Below are 19856 nucleotides of genomic sequence, written 5' to 3'. Positions count from 1 at the left end.
CTCCCTTTGCCAGAGTCCGGGGAGGCGCGGGGTGCGGTTCCGTGCTCTAACTCGGGGCAGGGTGTGTGAAAGCCAGAGGCAGAAACCAGAGGGCCCAGCACCATCCAGGCAGCTTGTGCAGCAGGAAGTTTCCCCAGGTTGTTAGGCAGCCTGGCTGTTTGAGAAGATCGTTGGGTACACACATTTTCTCCGCGCCCTTGCTGCCCAGGGAGTTAGATTTTAGCCTCCCCGACACTGTCCATCTTTATGATCAGCTGCTGCATCCTTTCATGCATGTCTCTGTTTCCTTGCTTTTTAGTTTGACAGTCAAAGCTTACCTCTGTAACTGTTGTGTTTGTGTTTTCTCTCTCCCAACCTCCCTTTTGTCCTCCTTTTAGGCCAGAATGGAGTCTGTGAATCGAGCCTACACTTCTCTCATGCCCCCTTTGTCCCCGCAGCCTAAGCCGCTCACCCCCTGCTCTGCCTCACAGCCCTCGCCGCCCCTGCCGCCGCCGCCCCCGCCCCCGCCGCCTCCCCCGCCGCCGCCGCCGCCGCCGCCCCCGCCCCTGCCCAGCCAGTCGGCCCCTTCTGGGGGCTCGGCAGCCGCGATGTTCGTCAAGTACAGCACAATAACCAGGCTGCAGAACGCCTCTCAGCATGCGGGAGCGCTGTTTAAGCCTCCCCCGCCACCAGGGATGCAGCCTCCCTCCTCGGCCTCACAGGCAGGGAAGCCTCAGATCCTGGTGCCGCCCAGCGGAGCCGTTCCCCCGCCGCCGCCCCCGCCGCCTCCCCCCACCCCCGGCTCGGCTATGGCCCAGCTGAAGCCCGCCCCCTGCGCCCAGACCTTGCCACAGTTCAGCCCGCCCCCGCCCCCGCCCCCGCTGAAGATTCATCACGTGCAGCACGCCGCTCCAGCAGCCCCTCCGGCGCCGCCCCCACCTCCTCCCATCCCTGCACCCCTCCCTCCTCAGGCCCCCCCCAAACCCCCGGTGACCGTGCCACCCGCTATGCCACAGGCTCTGTCACCTACACCTCCTCCTCCCGTCCCCCCAGTGAAAAAGCAGCCAGCGCTTCCTGTGTCTCACGTTCCACCCTCTCCCCCTGCTCCTCCTGGCCCGGTCCCCCCGCCCACGCTACCCAAGCAGCAGAGCTTCTGTGTGAGGCCCCCTCCCTCTCCGCTCTCTCCGGCGCCCTCCTTGGTGAAGCAAATAGCCAGCCAGTTCCCCCCGCCTCCAACCGCCGCCCCCACGGAGGCGGCGTCCTTGAAGCCCGCTTCAGCCGCAGCAAACGTCGCCCCTCAGTCCCCGCCTGCTGTGAAAGCAAAGCCCAAGTGGCAGCCCAGCTCTACCCCTGTCCCTTCTCCGGACTTCCCTCCTCCTCCCCCCGAGAGCAGCCTGGTGTTTCCTCCGCCTCCGCCAGCCGCACCCACTGCTGCCCCTGCCCCTGACAAAAGCGGATCTCCGGGCAAAAAGACCAGTAAGACGTCCAGTCCGGGGGGAAAGAAACCTCCCCCGACCCCGCAGCGCAACTCCAGCATTAAGTCCGGCAGCTGTGCGGAGCACCCTGAGCCCAAGAGACCCTCAGTAGACAGTCTAGTCAGCAAGTTCGCAGCGCCGGAGCCCTCGGCGTCTCCCGGCAAGGAGACGCCGCCACCTCCCGCAGCGCCCCCCAAACCTGGAAAACTCAGTCTTCCCGGAGTTCTCCAGCAAGGGGGTGTGTCGGCAAAAGCATCTGTTCTGAGTGGGCGCGGCAAGGACTCCGTGGCAGAATTCCCTTCTCCTCCGTCCGATTCTGACTTTCCACCCCCTCCGCCGGAAATAGAGCTTCCTCTGCCCCCCGTAGACATTCCAGCAGTGTTCTCGGGAAGCACGTCTCCAAAAGTGGCAGTGGTTAATCCGCAGCCACAGCCGTGGGCCAAGTCGGTCAGGAAGGCCCCTCCGCCCACGCGACCCAAACGGAACGACAGCACCCGCCTCACGCAAGCCGAGACCTCCGAGCAGCCGCCAATGGCCACAGTCGTGCCACAAGTGCCCACCTCTCCCAAATCCAGCCTTAGTGTCCAGCCTGGATTCCTGGCTGACCTCAACAGGACACTGCAGCGGAAGTCCATCACGCGGCATGGCTCGCTCTCCTCCTCGCGCGTGTCTAGAGCAGAACCCACAGCCACCATGGATGATATGGCATTGCCCCCGCCACCCCCCGAGCTGCTCTCTGAGCAACAGAAAGCCCGTTATGGAGGCAGTCACATATCAGGCTATGCAACGTTGCGGAGAGGGCCGCCTCCCGCTCCCCCCAAAAGAGACCAGAACACCAAGCTCTCAAGAGATTGGTAGCTACCGTAGGACTTTATTTTCGTGGGATCTGTACTCAGTTCTACAGTCAGCTCACCTGATCATCTATGAATTCAGGCGTTCAGAGCCTCTTGGTATGATGTTGCTGTTATTCAGGTAGTGTTCAGCTATATGTGTGTGTACGTGTGCAGGTACACACATAGCTATACATAGGTAGTGTGTGTATGTATATATATGTATACATATATGTATATGTATATATATAGCTGAAAGTGATTCTATTTATTCTTTTTCTCTCCTAATCTGAAAATGGGTTTTGTGTATTTTGGGTGGCAGCGGCATGGAAGGGGATGTGTGTCCTGCCGGTCCCTTATGATTTCTATTATCTGTCATGTGGATTGGACCAAAAACTTCTGACTTATTTAGAAGGTATTTTATAAATGTCCATGCGCGGCCTATCTGTGCATGTTGTATATTATATATTAAGGATAGATGTATAATGTGCTGCTTCTCAGTTTGAGAAGACAACCAGAATGTTTGGTGTATCTATGGGGCTTTTGTGTTTGTTTTTTCCCCAGTTGGCTGAAGTTAGAACTGCTTGACTGACATTTCATTACTATACATAAAGGGGCACTTTAATCAGGAAAACCTCTCAGCTTCATAGAACGGGTAATAGTGCAGTGTGGGGAAATTTTCAGACACTTATCTGTATGTGGTCGGTCGTGCATAGAAAAAAGTAAATACATGGTGTAACTAAACCATTCTAGTTGCAAAACTGTTGCCATGATCCCACAGGAATCTAGGATGTATTCTGTCACAGGTAAGCCCTTCGCCTGTAATACATGGATAATTTAGTACTATAATCCTGCATAGTTCTTTTTGTACTGTTGGGATCCTTTTCATGAGCTTGTGAAGCTTCAAGTTTGGCTTCATGATTCTTGCTTTGATTTATTGTAAGAGGATATCCAACACGACACCCTTGGAATGCTGTGTCCCAGTGTGTCTTTCGGTCACCAGTTACCTCCTTATGGTGTGTGCTGTAGGTAGATGCTGATACTAGGTGTCTGTAGACAATTGCTGTATCAGATGTACTCAATCCTTTGTCCAGTCCAGTATGTTGCATCATGATGAAAAACAAAATCACCTTCTGAAATGCATCTTTTTTGTATATTGCTCTCTAGAAGGATGAATGATTAGAAAAGAGAACAAAACTGGCCCCTGTGCAGCTGTCATTAAATATCAGGTTTTTTGTGGCTAGTAATGTGAAATACAAAGAATTCATTGACGTGTGGGACTATCATAGAGGGAGGGGGAAAATGAATTTTTTGACAGTTTCACCCATAGCGACTGGAGCACACTAGGGTCCTTGCTTGTTGTAGCCTGGTTGTAGAGATTTGCCCGGGTTACCAGGTGTTCTGATGGGAGTTGTATAGTCCAAGTACAGTAAGTGACATCACATATTATGCATATGCAGTTTGCTATAACATAGAATCATTGCTCTAAGGACACACTATAATTCTGTATGCTTCACACTATACTTCTAGATGCTTTTTTTCCCCTGTGAATTTTCCTCGGTATATGAGAGAAATGTGTATTGGCTCATCAATTTGTGATGATAAATGGACCGTCAGGTCAATCTCAGAGCTGCTCCTAAACCAGAGAATAAAAACTAGCCTCCCTAAGCAGTGATAAATGAGCACACCTTGTAATGAAAGTCTGTGCCTGTTATGAATAGGGATCACCAGTGCAAACTGCAAAAATCTCTGACACTATCCCATAAGGAAAAAGCAATGCCAATACAGTGGGGCAGAGATACTAAATAATTCAAGAATAAGCAGAGTTGTGCTATGTAAACAGGATTTCCCTGTAAACCCATTCTCCAACAAAGTACTTCATCATAAAGAGAGAGTAAGAGGCACCCCCCAACTGTCACAGATGTGACAGTACACTCATGTGTTTATAGAGCAATAAGAATATACACCATTGTGCATTTGTTACAGCCCTGCTTCTTTAAAAGACACGTTTTAGATCTTTTCAGTTCACAAAGTTTTGTGTGCTTGATATTGTTATGCTTATGAAGTGACCTTTAACACATCTGCGTTGTTAATTTAAGCATGCACAGCAATTTGAAAAACATTTGAGAAAGACTGCCAAGCTCCACTGTGACTCATGAGTGATTTCCCATTGTCTTCTGCCTGCAGCTTTATATTCTAAGGATCGCCCTTATTTGTGGGATAAAGAGTTTCTAAGAATAGGAATCCAATGATATAAATGTTCATCACTAGGGTTTTTTGTGGTGGTGGTGGTCTTTTTTTGTATGAAGGTGGGCAACTTCAGCTCTCCTTGAGGAAAACAAATCATGTGCCCCCAGTCTTCATTCCCTCCCCATTTGAGCCCTAAGATCCAGCCTTTTTTTTTTTCAGTGGGGGATTTCCCTGGCCTTCTTGCTTGTGTCGGTCTGGATGGTAGCCATCTGAACTGATGCTTCTGATGTATCGTTTTTCTGAAAGAGCAGACATCCTTTAGAACACTAGGGACACTAAAGAGAACAGGGCCAGAGAAGGAGCTGTATCATTTTTACCCCAGTCAGTGGCTTGTTGACTATCTGACAACAGGCCGTTTACCTTTGTATTTCTCCAAAGACAGAAAAGGCTATTTAATCAACATTTTTTCCTCTGTGTGTGAAACAACTGAATCAAAAAAAAAAAAAAAAAAAAAAAAACCAAAATGATACTTTAGATACACTTCTAGTGTTTTACTCCCTAGTGTTTTTTTTTTTTTTAATTTTTGAATTTGGATATTTGTTAGGATGTGGTTTCATGGGGGGGGGGGTTGGGGCTTTGGAGATTACTGTTATTTTTGTACTGTTCTTCTTCCCTGGTGTGTTCAAGGAAAAAACATACTGCCAGATGACACTAGTACTGTGCCTTCTTTCACTGCCTTCTGCTCAGCAGCTCTAACTCAGCAAAGCTTCTTCATGTCAAGGAAGACGATCTTGGCGGCTGTCTTGGCTGTACCGAAAGATGAACAGCATAGATGAACTCACCCTGCTGTGGAGGGCAGTGCAAACAGGTGCCCATTAGAGCTAGTGACTGGATTAATTAGTGACACCCTTAACTTCTACCACATAATTTCAAAATTGGATCCAACCTATGCTTAAAGTTTTGGCACCAACTCTGAAGGGTAGCAAAGCCTGTTCTGGTTAGATTATTCTGTACTGAAGCTTTTACTACTCAAATGCATTTTTTTTTTTTCCTTAGCTGCTACAGAATCATACTCTTGGAAAAAGTAACTACTACTGTAAAGGTTTACAGGTACCCACTTAACTGTAAATTGGATTTTTTTTTAAATTTCTGGGGCTTTTTAAGATAAGACTGCTGACTTCAGAAAAGTTCTAGGAAACAGTTTTCATCAGAATGTCTCACAGTAATAGACAAGGTAATGTCTCACAGTCCTGACATCAAGGTGCTCCTGCCCACTGACACACATCCTGTTAAGGAAGGGCTGTGAACTCTCTTGGAAGTCCCCTCTCTATGTAAGTTTACTTGCCACTGAAAGCAGTCCCGAGTTTATCAAGAAAGTTAATCTAAACAAAATTGGGGGATCATGAAGAATAATTCCAATAGGGTAACAACTCTGAGGTCAAGGTTATTGATAGCTGTGCATCTAATTAGAGTTTCATAAGCTGCTATTCTGGGAGAATACAACTGCTAATAAGTTCATGTCAAGGATGTAAGGCTACGATTAGCCTGAAAAAAACCAGGTAATGGTAGGATTGGTCTGATTTGACCATCAGGCGACCAACAGAACCCTTTGTCACCTTTTTTCCCTCAGCTAAAAGCAGTTTTATGTTACAAACACAAGGTGATTTTAAACAAGCAAACTAACCTTTTCCTCGTTTTATGTATTACCAAATTTTTTATACAGTTTCCACATAGGTATAACTTACCTCACAGATATAAGTTCAGACCAGTTAAAACTGTATGACTCTGTGTGATTAAAGGTGTAATGACTTGCTTTCAATAACATAGGCTTCATAATTTGGATTTATACACTTGATAAGAGGACGTCTCTTTCTAAAAAAATCACTTTAGGTACCTTTTGCCAACCTGGAATTTTGTTTTATACACTTTATGTCATTGCATAAAGCAAGTCATTCCTAACCCTATAGGAATATGCGACCACTCACAGAGTTGAGATTTGATCCATGGAGACATGCAAGTAGTGCAGAATTAAGTATCCCAATATCTTTTAAGATTTATTTTCATTTAAAAATTGAATAGAAGATCATTGTTAACCCCTTTGCCAGACTCCCTCAAACTAAACAAGTGCTCGGTTCTTAATTGTGCCCTTGGAAGATCTATATGTAAAAGAAATCTGAAATTTAGCTGTACTATAAACTTGCTAAGTAAAAATAAGCTAAACACAATATACTTGATAAACACTCGAAGGAAATAATCTCCAGTTGGTTTGCTCTTTGCTTGTTGAAGTAATAAACCATTTAGAAGAGGAAACATCTGCTGTAACCCCCAGTGCCTTGAACTCTTTTGGAGGATTAGCATTAAAAAAAAAAAAAAATCCAACAGGCAAACTTTGAGGTGCTAATGAAAGAGAAGGAAAGTGTTCTAGACCAAACAGGAAAAGTGATGGTCTCACAAGAGATGGCTTCATCTACCTAAACGGGGTCTGGCTGCTTTCTACCAAAGACATTTAGAGAAGCGAGTCGAGTCAGGGTGATGGTGAATACTACATATTTAAAAGATGGCCAAGTTCAGAAGTGAATGTTGATCATGGATGGCTATTAATACCAAGCTCATCATCGAAGCCTCAGCCTCTTCTTAGGCAGAACATGCTTGTGGCACTTAAAAAAAAAAAAAATCTGCATTTTGGAAACTGTCCATTGTTAAGTTTATTGTAACCTAATACCAAAAACTGCCATTTTTCATGATTACCACCTCCTATATTTTTCTCTCTACTTGTAAATAATTCCTCCTAGAAAATAAGCATTAACTGGAATGTTTCAAATGATTTTGCTTAATTTTATTATCAGCCACTAGTGAACTCCTTTTATAGAAATGTACATTTAAAATATTAGCTTGTGCTAAATGTCATAAAAACATTGTTTACTGTTTTAAAGAAAAATTGCACATTATATTTAACTGGGATTGCTCCCAGTTGCTGACATCTAAGCTGTGGGAGCTTTGCCATAAATAGATACAATGTAGGAATATACCTTACTAAAGCATGAAAAAGGCAAAAGGAACTGCGTTAAAAGTACTGGATAGAAGACGTTATTCAGATGATTATATGCACAGCTCAGTAAAGATGAAGTTACAGTTTTTCTTTCAGCTTTGTAGCTATTATTTTCTTCTGCTTAAATGTACGCTCTCATTTAATTATGTGCCTTGCTCCCTGATTGTGCAAACCTATATATATATAGATATATATAAGAGATATATTCAGTACTACTGACCATGTTTTTGTTCTACTGCTGGATTAAGTTATTTTCCAAGTTACTCTTGCCAGTTACTGTCAGTAAACTGTTGTAATGGCTTAGGACAGTAGTCATACAGTCAGTGTAATTTTTCAGCTACGTGTTTTCCTTATGTCAGCTTATCCAATCCTTAATAAAAATACATAGATTTCATTTAAACGTTAGAACTGTACTTGACTGTTTGTTTGTGGATCGGCACCACTAAGAGCCTGGTTTTGCTGTTTATGTCAAGGTACCCAAAATAGGCTGCAACACGCACATAAAGTGTGAAGGTAAACAAACTATAATTTGATGTGTTCAACTGATTAGCCTGTAAGAAAATAACTTTTAAGATTTTTTTCTTTAAACAAACAAACAAAATACAACTAGGTATGAACTAGTACAAAAAGAGGTGCTTTTTGTTTCAAAGCCTTGTTATCACAATCATGTCTTGGACTGCCATGTCTGTCAAGGTATGTATAAACGTGGATTCGAATGTATTTACAAATCATGTTATCATTTACCAAACTGGGGCAAAAAGAACAGAAAGTCTCCTTTTTTTTTTTTTAATATTGAAAGAAAAGAACTGTATGTATTTCGTGGAAAGTGATCAAAACCTCAGGTTCACTTACAGCAAAAATAGGGACAGAAAGTAATTAGTGCAACAGGGACGGATTCTCTCTGACAGACACACTTAAACTTACCACCTTAGAAAAGAGGTTACAGGAGTTCCCTGGTGGTCTAGTGGTTAGGATTCAGGGCTTTCACTGGTGTGGCCCGGGTTCAGTCCCTGGTCGGGGACCTGAGATCCCGTAAGCCACACAGCACAGCCAAAAAAAAAAAAAGGTGAAAAGTTACTTGCAGAAATACATTCACAAGACATTTGGATATACTTTGTAGGATTTTATTTAGGCCAAGTTCTTAGTACACAGCAACAATTAATTCGAAGTACAATTTCAAAATTAATTAAAAAGTGAATGTTCCCGCAACTCATCTGGAGGTGGTTTAATGGCACACACAAGAAACGTTACTGGCAACAAACTGCTCCCTCAAATCTTCCTACATGGGTTTTTACTCAACTCATAACACCAACCCTCCCTCCGGGAGCTAAAAGTATAACTGACCAGATCACAAATTGTTTACATTCTTTTTTGTAAACCATCTCGTTAAGAAAAAGATGCATGGACACAAATATGATAAAAACTGCGTTTCCATAGAATTCTGAAGTTGCAAAAGACGTTTCCATTTTAATGTGAAAATAAGCTTTTTGTCTTTTGTTTGATTTTTTACAAAAAACCTCGATATTTAGCAAGGATCATTTATACCCAGCTAGGCCCTGTCATTTGTCAATTTCCTCCTTTTTTTGAAGAATTATGAGATTCTCAAGAAATAGGAACAAAGATCAGCATAAAATAAACATAAGGTAATGAGCGCAATGCCTGTTTTAGAAGTGTTTTCTAAGGCTCTCTCAAATAAGGCTGTGCTGTGCTCTTTCCAGTGCCCACTGTACCATTTTAGCTACATACACCTTATGGAAAAGACCATTTGTACTGAGTGTAGTTATAAAAGGGTTAAAATGAAGATTACTTTCACTAATTAAGGCTACACTCAATACACTCCTTTAAACAACACCCTGAATGGTATTTATGGAGACATAGCATATCTTTTCAAGTATCTTCCTTAAGACATCCAGTAGAACTTTAAAAGTAACATACAACACAATTAAGACAGTTGTAGAAAGAGTACCAGGCGCTGAGTCAGGAATTCTACCTTTGTTAACTAGCTGTTATTTGAAAAGGAAACATCTAAACCTCATCAGTAAAATGGTATTGAACTAAAATTTCTGAAATCTCATCTAGCTCTAAAATTCTATGACTCTAAGTAAATCATGTGAGGGAAATCATCACCTTAACACTGATCAGGAGTTCCTGGCCAAAGGAGTTCAGAAGTGAACAGATGGGAAGTGATGCAGATCCCCATTCTTTTCCAAGACGTAGCAACCACCTGCCAGTTCCTCCATCAAACACTTTTCAAAGGGAGAGGTGGCCTTCAGGACATGCCATGCTGTCTCCACTGAGGAGAAAAGGTGGTAAGAAAGTACCAAAGTACCAGTTCTTAATGCAGAAAGGTCACCTGCTAAAAGCAAATGAGCATAAGAGGATAAAAGCAAACTACTATCATTTTGATGCCTCTCAAACAGGAAAGTCTTCAGTAATATCAAGAGACTGCTGAGGAGCACAGCTACACTACAGAGACCACTGTGAAGACACACAAAACAGTCTCTCTAGCTGGGTAATAAACAGCGGCAGGAGGGGAAGAAGAAAGGGAGGGATGAAAATGTCTCACCCAGTGACTGTTAGGAATGCAGCAAGAGTAGCAGGCCCTTAACCCTACTGTAGGAACAGGAGGTGCCCCTGGAGAAGATAGAAAGCAAGTAGCCAAAAGATGGGAAACAATGAACAAGACATCTTAAAGGTTTCATACGTATTTCAAACACAGCAGGCTGAATCTCTCAAGTCTAGATTTTGACACACTGACACTTGGTTTTCAATTTATTGCCTAGGCCATAACGTCAACAAGGAAGTATATTTTCATTTACATCCCTATGGCCTTTCAAAGAGTAATACTTTAAAAAAGGGAACAAACTCTTAACCCTCCCCCCCCCCTTTTTTTTTTAAGGAAAAAGGGAGTGGACACAAGTCAAAAACACTTCAAGAGGAAAAAGATTCCCTCTAGCCTGATAAAATGGTTGCTTACTGGTCAGATTTTAGACTTGGATCATCTTTGCCACAATATTATGTAGCATGTAAGATTTCTGCACTCATTTAGAATTACTACTACCAACCATCTTGTAGTGTATAAAAAGATAAATGGGGGAAACCTACGATAAAACAAATACTACCCTCACATACTATTAATAGCATGCAATCTATGAAATGTTACATACATTAAAAGTCTCCAATGACTTTAGGCCTGGCCCATCATTACACAGTATCCTTCCAAAACGATATATAGAATTCAAAACTATACAAAAATTTAAAATATGCAGAAAATCCAACAGGTGTTATTTTTAAAACAAAAAAATCACACGCGTTAGTACTAAAAAATAAAGGAAAAATCAGCTGACCCATGGATCCCTCTGCGGCAGGTCTTCAGTCTGAAGGACTTCACTGACGTCTTCTCGGTTCCCCAATCCAGCAGGGGTCCAACAGGCAAGCCGACCACCACCAACTCCTTTTGCACAATTGTCTTCTGGGCTTCTGTAGGTGTGAGCTCTGGGCACTATTTATTGGATTTCAAAATACCCTCTGCCTTATTAGTCCAGTAAGTTTTCTCAGCAAAAAGCTATTTAAATAACTCTGAACATCTAATTTCAAAACAGTTTTCCTAGTTACACACCAACACTAAGAAGAGTTTAACCTCTCCAAGTATAGTCTTGGTTGCAGCCATAATGAAGCTGAAGGCTCAGAGGACACTCAAGGGCCATTACTTTGAAGGAAGACAGGGAATAAAGGGTGTCAAGGTGACCTAACAAAGCATGAAGTGTAATGTGTACTGGAGGCAAGTTAATGAAAACTAAATTCAAAGTGCTGGAGAAATCTAAAAAGAGCTAACTTGCAGTGTGTGAGAAAAAAACCTGCAACCGTAAAACAAAAATCTTGATAGGAAACACTGTACCTGGGTCTCAGTTAAATGGTGGTAAGTTTTCTGCTCTGATAACAGAGTCACAGGTGGGATATTAACTCTGTCTACACGATCTGAACTCCCTCACACCTACCACCCTTGTTCATTTTTCAGTCAAGTTCCTCTCTCTGCACTACCTATTATGTTCAAGGCCCATGTTTGAGATATATGCAGCCTACCGCCTGTCACCTTTCCCCCAGCACTGGGAAGTCACCTGGCAGAGCTCTCCTCTGGCCAAGTCACTGGGGCTGGAAAGGACCCGTGGTGGCTTTGGCCTGTGGGCTGGTTTATCATCACAGTATTCAGCTCCTGAGCAGCAAGCCTCCTGGATGTTTTTCAGTATTTCTTATACTGATTACAGGAGAGAGGATTAAAGCCATCTGCCTTCCAAACTCCACTGAATCTGAAGTTGTAATTGTGCAGGTGAAAAAAAAAAACTTGAATAGTATTTGGCCTTATACCACTTGTCCCACTATTCTTAGTCTGAGAGATAAGGTTCAAATCCTTACCAACAGCAGCTACTTCAAAAGCCAAACACACAAAATCAGGGGAATATTTACCTTTTCTAAGTGAGTAAATTCAGCAGTAGCTAACACCTGCCATAACATTCAGAGAGCACAGCAGCAAGCCTTTTATTCCCAGTGACTGTCGAGACTTGAAAATAACTGCTATTAAAAAAAAAAAAAAAAAAACTATTTATCTAAATAGTGAAAGAAGTAAAGAAATAGTTGGTCTGACCTCTAAGGTCCTACTCCTCAAAACAGCACCTAAGGCAAGGGTTTAGGATGCATTTCTGCAGTTCAACCTCTCTAGAACCTTACAGACCCTCGTGTCTACCTCTGCACGCCCACTTGAGCGCACGGACCAGGCTGCACCTGTCACACCTCTGGGTGCACTGCCAGCAGTGGCAATGAAGTCTCACGCAGCAGCAGCGCAGTAGAACAAAACCACCTTCAGAATGTTTGGAGACTCAAATCATTCTTATAATCTACGAACTAAGAAACATGAAGGGATGCAAGTCAGCTCAACACTAACTCACCTGGTGCACTCAAGTGCTGAGAGAATGCAGGATTTACAGTGTTGAAGAGGAAATAAGCCATGTGAAACAAGTATAAAAATGGTTATGTATGCTATTTAAATATTGGTTCCCCCTCCTCATCCAAGTGGAAGGAAGTGGGGCCGGGGCACACCCTGGGCCATGGGGCTAACCACAGGCACTGCAGATCATCCAATGCCACAGATTCCGCAGGAGGAGAACTCCCACGCATGTACAGTATTCCTGAGAAAGATCCCAGATTTCTTTTCTGAATCAGTTTTAACCTGATTTGTTTCACATAGTTATGCTGTTATACCTCTGATATATTCAGAAACCGTCACTTTATTTCAGTCCAAACAGCTCAGCATAGTATAAGTGATGGCAGAAAGAGCCATTTGTTCAAACTCAGCTTGCTTTTTTGTTTTAATACTGAGGGATAAACCATAAAAAACAAAACATAAGTAGTTTTTGTCATCTGAATCCTTCATTCATTTCACTGGAGGGGAATCCCCAGGGCATTTTGATAATCTGGGAAGACCTGACTATTCCTGTGAGGGAAACACAGCCTTGCTGAGCTTTACTCAGAATAATGCATGATAGACTCGACATAATTCCCAGGAAAGAGCCCAGTCACTCCATTCATAACTCCTTCATACCAACCATCGTCATTCTTCTTGATGACATAAATAATGGCTCCTTCCTGAAAGGACAGCTCATCTTCCTTGTCTTTTGTATAATCATAAATTGCCACAACTAGAGGGGGGAAAAAAAGGATATGAAAAAGAATAACGTTCCTAGAAAGGTAGAACCAAATAAATGAATATCTATCCTTTCCGAACTTCTGTAGCACTTCAAACACAGTGACTTTCTAAACACAGGACCCTCCCTGCGAATTCTGTTTTCTAATACCCAGTCCTGCACAGTGGAATCCCATCTTGAGGTTAGGTTCAAAACTGTATCAATGGCCAAAAATAGTATTTAGTCACACTGACTGTTCAACAATCTCTCTGAAGAGATACAATCCCAGAATAGGGAAAGATGGCTGTTCCTTCAGTTGAGCTTGTGTTAAAGCACCATATTATGTAAAAGCACGTACCTTTAAACATTAGAATTAGACTAGTGCAGTGAGATACGCTAGGAGAGGCCAGTGAAAAATGAGAGAGACTGAGGGAAGAGCAGACTTCCATCTGCTTTCTCACACTTTCTAGAGCCTATGCCCATTCACTGAGAATAGTGGTTGAATTCCCACAGGTTATGTGTGTGAATGACGGGCGTCTACTATATACATTCTTTCAAAACACATGCTGCATTATGCCACCAATTTAACATATCCACCGTAACAGACTAAAAGTGTTAAGAAAACCAAGATACCTGTAAGCTCTCCTATGATTTTCATTACTTAAATAACTTGGTAAATGGGGCCTTTAAATGATATCTGGAACAATCTCTGGTTCCTAAGTGTTACATTTTCCTCAACAGTTTAGTTAAATTGGGATACCCTATAACTTGCTCAGATCCACTTGAAGATTTATCTTTTTTATAGAAAGATCTTCTATGTTTATTATACCACTCAGAATTTCACTCAATAAATCTCCATCTCTCCATTTTAAGAAGCATATATTGACTTTGTTTTCTATGCAACCTTAATCCTAAATAAATAATTAAGAAACAGAAACTAAAACAGGGACTTTTGATACAGTGCAATTTGTTCCAGGCCTGCTTTAAGTAAAAGTCAACAGCTTTCTTAAACTCTGAATATTTACCATTACAGCGATCTAGGATGCCAGAAAACACTTTAGAGGGACCTAGAAAGAGTTTAGTGTGTATTTCTAACATCTAAACAGATACAATTGAATGACATACAAGTTTAAAGAGAACACAAGATATGTAGAATACTTAGTATTTCTAGTCAATGTAGTATTTTTTAGCTTTTTTGGGGGGGGTTGATAACATTCTTGATGCTTATAGAAATGCAAACCCACTGAAAAGTAATTCAGAGGAAAATATCCACAAGTCCTGTTAATTCTACACCTTCTGAATCTCTCAAACCCAAACACTTTTCTCCATCATCACACTCACCGCCCTAATCAGCGCAGCAGTCTTTAAGCTGGAATACACATATCACTGTGGAGTACCTGAAGATTTTCTAAGTAGCATGAGTGACAGATGATTTTACAGAGTTTCTTTCTAGATCCTCAACTTTTATAAATCCTGCATCTAAATCTGATCTGCTTGAGGTGATACCCTCTGTCAAGCATCAGTCATAAAAGTTCTCATTTCCTGTTTATCTTTCTCCTACTTAACAAAAATACAGTGATGTACTATGCTTAAGTATAAAACACCCTGAGTGCCAAAGGGACAATTCAAAATACCAGTGTGGTATTAAGAAAGAGAATTACTCCACTGACTATCCCAACCTTTTTGCAACTTAAGTGGCTCCCATTCTTTTGCTTTTAACAAAAGTTAAGGTGGACTTTAATGGGGTCATCAGATGACACATCATATAAAACATGATTTTTAAAGATAGAACATTATTTGATTTTTGGCAAATAACTCTGAAGGATTTAAAAGAACTGACAGTGCTGCATGAAAAATAATTCCATTTGCATCTACTTATTTATGTGAACAAGGTTTTCAGCACCACTGCCTCAGGTGAGGCCCTAATTCCCTTGCTTAGAAAGATACCCAACCTGGTCTTCCCAACTCCTATTTTTCTTTCTTTCTAATGCACACTACACTATTATCAAGTATCTTTTTTCAAAAATTAAAATCCAAATACATGGGAACTTAACATTAACCTATTTAAAATCTTCCACAATTTCCCTCTACTATCAGATTTTTTAAAAAGAAAAAAATTCAAAACAACTCAGCCTCCCATCATTATTTACAACTTACTTCCCTTCCTACACTCTTAGCTTGCCCACTCCCTCCCTAAAACCCACCCAGGCCCCCCCCCCCCCGCACTCCGCACAGGACATTACTCACCATGCCCTTTTGACTCAGAGGATTCCCTCTGACTGGATAGCCCTTCCTCTCTCTCTCCTCTGCCTGAGAAACTCATACTCATCATTCAAAGCACATCACATATACCATGTCCTCTGAGAAGCTTTCTGGACTCCCCAGACAGAATTAATGGCACTATTCATTTTCTGACAATCATTAATGGAGCATCCATTCTGATTTTTAGAGATACAAAAATGAATAAGACAAGGGACCGTCACAGTCTTGTGAGGACAGAAGTGTTATCTGATAAGTTACCATACACTGTTTATGCTTCTACCAAGAAGTTATGTCATTGAGCTAGAAAAACACAAGAACAGATAGCTTGATAGAAGAAAGGGAAATAAAACAGGCACCGACAAGTCAATTTGTCACAAATATTTTAACGCTAGTAAACGTTACAGCCAAGACTCAATTCCAGGTCTGTCAGAGTACAAGCTTAAGACAATGTTAAGAATGTAGGCTCAGGAGTTATGCCACCTAGTTCAGATCCCAGCTGTACCACTTATTACTTTACAGAACATACTTAACTTTCCTAAGCTGCTTTTTACTCAGCCGTATAATGGGTATTATAATAGTGCCAATACCTCAAACCATCGTTATATTAAACAAGGCAATGTACACACGATACAGGGCCGTGTGTAAACATTCTATATAAATGTTAGCTGCTTTTATTACCATTAATAACTATTATGATATATATATGATATATATATACACTCCTGTAACACAAACATCTTCTGTCATATTCTGTAACATAAATTATTTTGAACCTCAATTTCCTAGTTTGCAAAATGGGGAAACTAACTGCCTTACATATGTAATAAGTCTTGCATCATGCCAGGCACATAATAAATAAAAGAAAATATCTTTTCTCTACCCAAGTTAAATAAAGATACTTACATATACAAGTTATCTCCACTTGGCTAATAATCAAGGGTTAAGATAAACCTATGCAGTGGTTCTCAACCTTGGAACTTTAAAAAATTCTGATGCCTGCGTCCCATGTCCACAGATTCTGATTTAATAGATCTGGAAGTGCAGACATATTAAACATTCCCTAGGTGACTCTAATATGCAGACACAGTTGAGAACGAGGTCCTAAGTCTAAGATAGCAAAATAAGACATTAGGCAACAGGCTCAATATTTATGCACTCCAACAAAAAGCAATCAGTCATAAGCTGAACACGGTTATTTCTGTTTCTCCAGAAAGAGTAAGGAGGAGGTTATTTGATTTTCATGTTTTAAAAGATTTGAGCTTAACAGAGATTAACTTTGAAAAATATCTTAGGAAACAACTCAGGCATTTTCTTTTAAGCTTTAAAGAGTTATCTGGACTGAAAATAAACTTACTTTCCTCTCTTACAAATCTCTCCAGATTTTAACATGTTCACCGAAGAGGAGATTTTTAACAAGCAAATCTCTTCATTATGCTTTTTTCTTAAGGACTCACTGAGCTGGTTTTTCAGAGCTGAAAACTGTCATCACTTTGTCCAGGACAGTGTTAAAATCAGCTAAGGAATCTGTAAAACATGTCAATGTCCAAGGCCACTGGACACTGGTACCCTAGTGTACCTTGGGCTCTTTTTTTTTCTTTTCTTAAAGCAGCTTTATTAAGAAGTAATTTAGACACAAAACACAATCACTTAAGTTTATATTCAGTGAGTTTTCACATATGTATGCACCTGTATACATGACAAATGAACAACTTCCACCACAATCGTTACAATGGCCATTATCCCAAAGTTTCCTTATGCCCCGATGTAGCCACTATTGGTCCCCCCAAACCACTCATCTTCTAAATTTCATTTAGATGGAATCATAAAGTATGAGTCTTTTGTGTCTAGATTCTTTCATTAGCATAATGCTTGAGATCCATCGATATCGCTGTACGTACCAGTAGTTTATTCCTTTCCATTGCTGAACAGTATTCCATTGAATGGATGGATAGCCCACAATTAGCTTATCCATTCACCAGCTGAAAGACGTATAGGTTGCTTCCGGTCTTGGCTATTATGAATAAAGCAGCTATGAACAATCAAGTTCAAGTCTTTGTGTGAACATACATCTTCATTCCTCGTAAATAAACATCTAAGAAGGGACTGCCAGACCACCTGGTAAGTGTATATCTAACTTCATAAGAAACTGCCAACTGTTTTCCAAAGTGGCTGAAACGTTGCATTCTTACCAGCAATGTACACTGTACCAGCTCCTGTTTCACCACAGTTTCTCTGACACTCGGTATTATCAGTGTTTTTAATTGTAGCCATTCCAGAGGGTGTGTAGTGATAAGTAGTTTGGTTCATTGCAGCTTCACTTTGCATTTCCCTGACTAATAATGTTGAGTATCTTTCCATGTGCTTATTTGCAATTCATACATCTTTTTTGATGAAGTGTTTCCAAACTGTTTTTTTCTATAAGTTGTTTGTCGTCTCCTGAGTTATTTTGCAAATATTCTTCCCAGTCTATATGGCTTGCCTTGTCATTTTCTTAACACCATCGTTAAAAAAGAAAAGTTTAATTGAATGAAATTCAATTTATCATTTTTTCTTTTAAGCTTCATGTTTTTTAATGTGTTCTCTACAAAAAGTTTCCCCTAACCCCAGAACACACAGATTTTCTCCTATATTTTTCTCTAGAAGTTTCACAGTTTTACATTCACATCCAAATACATTTCGAGTTAATTTTTGTGTATGGTGAGGTAATAAGGGTAGAAGTTCATGTTTTGCATATGGATATCCAATTGTTAACAGCACTATTTTTGAAAACACTATCCTTTCCCCATTGAATTACCTTGCACTTTCGTCAAAAAGTATGTGTGGATCTTTTTCTGGATTCTTTTTTTTTTCTGGATTCTGATGTATATTTCTATACTTATACCACACTGTCCTGATTACTGTAGCTTTATACCAGAACTCTGAAATCAGGTAGTTTAAATCCTCCAACATTAGTCTTGTTTTTCAAAATTGTGTTGACTAAACTAGGTCTTCTGCATTTCCATTTAACTTTTAGAATCCCCTTGTCATTTTCTGTAAGAATGACTGCTGGAATTTTTATTGAGATTGCATTCAATTTATAGATCAATTTAGGAAAAACTGTCTCTTAACAATAATGATCAAAAAACATTATTTATTTCAATTTATTTAAGGCCTTTATTAATTTCTCTTAAGTTTTATAGTTTTCATCATACAGGTCCTGCATATATTTTATTAAATTTATCCCTGGGAATTCCCTGACGGTCCAGTGGTTAGGACTCTGAGCTCTCATTGCCAAGGGCCCAGGTTTGATCCCTGGTTGGGGAACTAAGATCACACAAGCCACGCACCACAGCCAAAAAAAAAAATTGATCCCTAAGTTTTCATATTTTTGATGTTATTACAAAAGGTATTATTTTGTAAATTTCAATCTCTAATTGTTTGTTGCTAGTATATAAAAATGCGATTAATTTTGCAAATCAACTTTGTAGCCTACCATCTTGCTAAATTCGCTTTTTAGTTCTAGCAGCTTTTTTGTAGATTCCTTAGGATTTTCTACATACAAGATAATATCTTCTGCAAATAAAGATTATTTGATATTGTTCCACATATCTGTTGCTGTGTTTTTGGTCTTGGTTTTTTTCTCTGTGCCTCGTTTTGGATAGTTTCTAATGTCATATTGTCAAGGTTGCTGATCTTTTCTTCTAAGTGTCACTTCAGATACTATATTTTCAATCTCCAGAAATTCTATGTTTCTCTTTCTCTTTTTTAAGAAAATATATTCTGCTTCTCTCTCACGTGCATGTTTCCCTTTGCCTTCTTGGATATACGTGGCATTTATACTAGCTATACCCGTGTCTGGTAATTCCATCATCTTGGTCACTTCTGGGTCTGTTCCTACTGACTGGCTTTGCTTTTAGGTATGAGTTATATTTTCCTGACTTTTTACATGCCTTGTAATTTTTGATTGGATGCTGGTCACTATGAATTTTACTTTTTGGTGTACTGGATTTTGTTGACTCCTTTGCACAATGCTGGGTTTTGTCCTGGAACTCAGTTAAGTTACTTGAAATCATTTGGATGTTTTCAAAGTTTGCATTTTAACATTTGTTAGGGAAGTTCAGGGCAACCTATAATCTAGGGCTAATTTCGCCCCACAACTGAGGGGACACACTTTTGAGGCCTCTTCTCAATGCCTTGTGTATTACAGGGTCTTTCTGTTCTTGCTCGTTCGGGAACATGAACTATTCCCAGGCCTGGAATTTCCAAGACTTTTTCTGCCTACTCCTTTCTGATTGTTCTTTCTCTAATCTCAGGTAGTTTCTTCACATACGTGTACAGATCAGTACTCTGTCAAAGATTCAAGGAGACCCTTCTGCAGATACCCAGAGCTCTGTCCTTTGTCTTTGAGTAGTTT

General features: G+C 40.8%; 2 protein-coding genes across 45 annotated transcripts in view; one reads left to right on the top strand and one right to left on the bottom strand.

Annotated features, from left to right (window-relative positions):
* RAPH1 (Ras association (RalGDS/AF-6) and pleckstrin homology domains 1) overlaps positions 1–2312 on the top strand; it is a 51538-nt gene extending 49226 nt beyond the window's left edge. The window contains exon 13 of the mRNA XM_065880900.1: positions 378–2312. Within this exon, the coding sequence (XP_065736972.1) occupies positions 378–2312 (1935 nt within the window). The remainder of the gene's footprint in view (positions 1–377) is intronic.
* Positions 2313–12785: 10473 nt separating this feature from the next.
* ABI2 (abl interactor 2) overlaps positions 12786–19856 on the bottom strand; it is a 96227-nt gene continuing 89156 nt past the window's right edge. For 36 of the 44 annotated variants that reach the window (XM_065880039.1, XM_065880041.1, XM_065880042.1 and 33 more), the window contains one exon: positions 13041–13216. In XM_065880039.1, coding sequence (XP_065736111.1) covers positions 13041–13216 — 176 coding nt within the window. Of the gene's footprint in view, positions 12893–13040; positions 13217–19856 lie in introns of those variants that run through there. The other 8 variants (XM_065880037.1, XM_065880038.1, XM_065880050.1 and 5 more) reach the window with 1 other exon arrangement.

Source organism: Phocoena phocoena, chromosome 7 (assembly GCF_963924675.1).
Source record: "Phocoena phocoena chromosome 7, mPhoPho1.1, whole genome shotgun sequence".
NCBI classification, from domain to species: Eukaryota; Metazoa; Chordata; class Mammalia; order Artiodactyla; family Phocoenidae; genus Phocoena; species Phocoena phocoena.
This window is presented reverse-complemented; position numbering and strand designations above follow the sequence as displayed.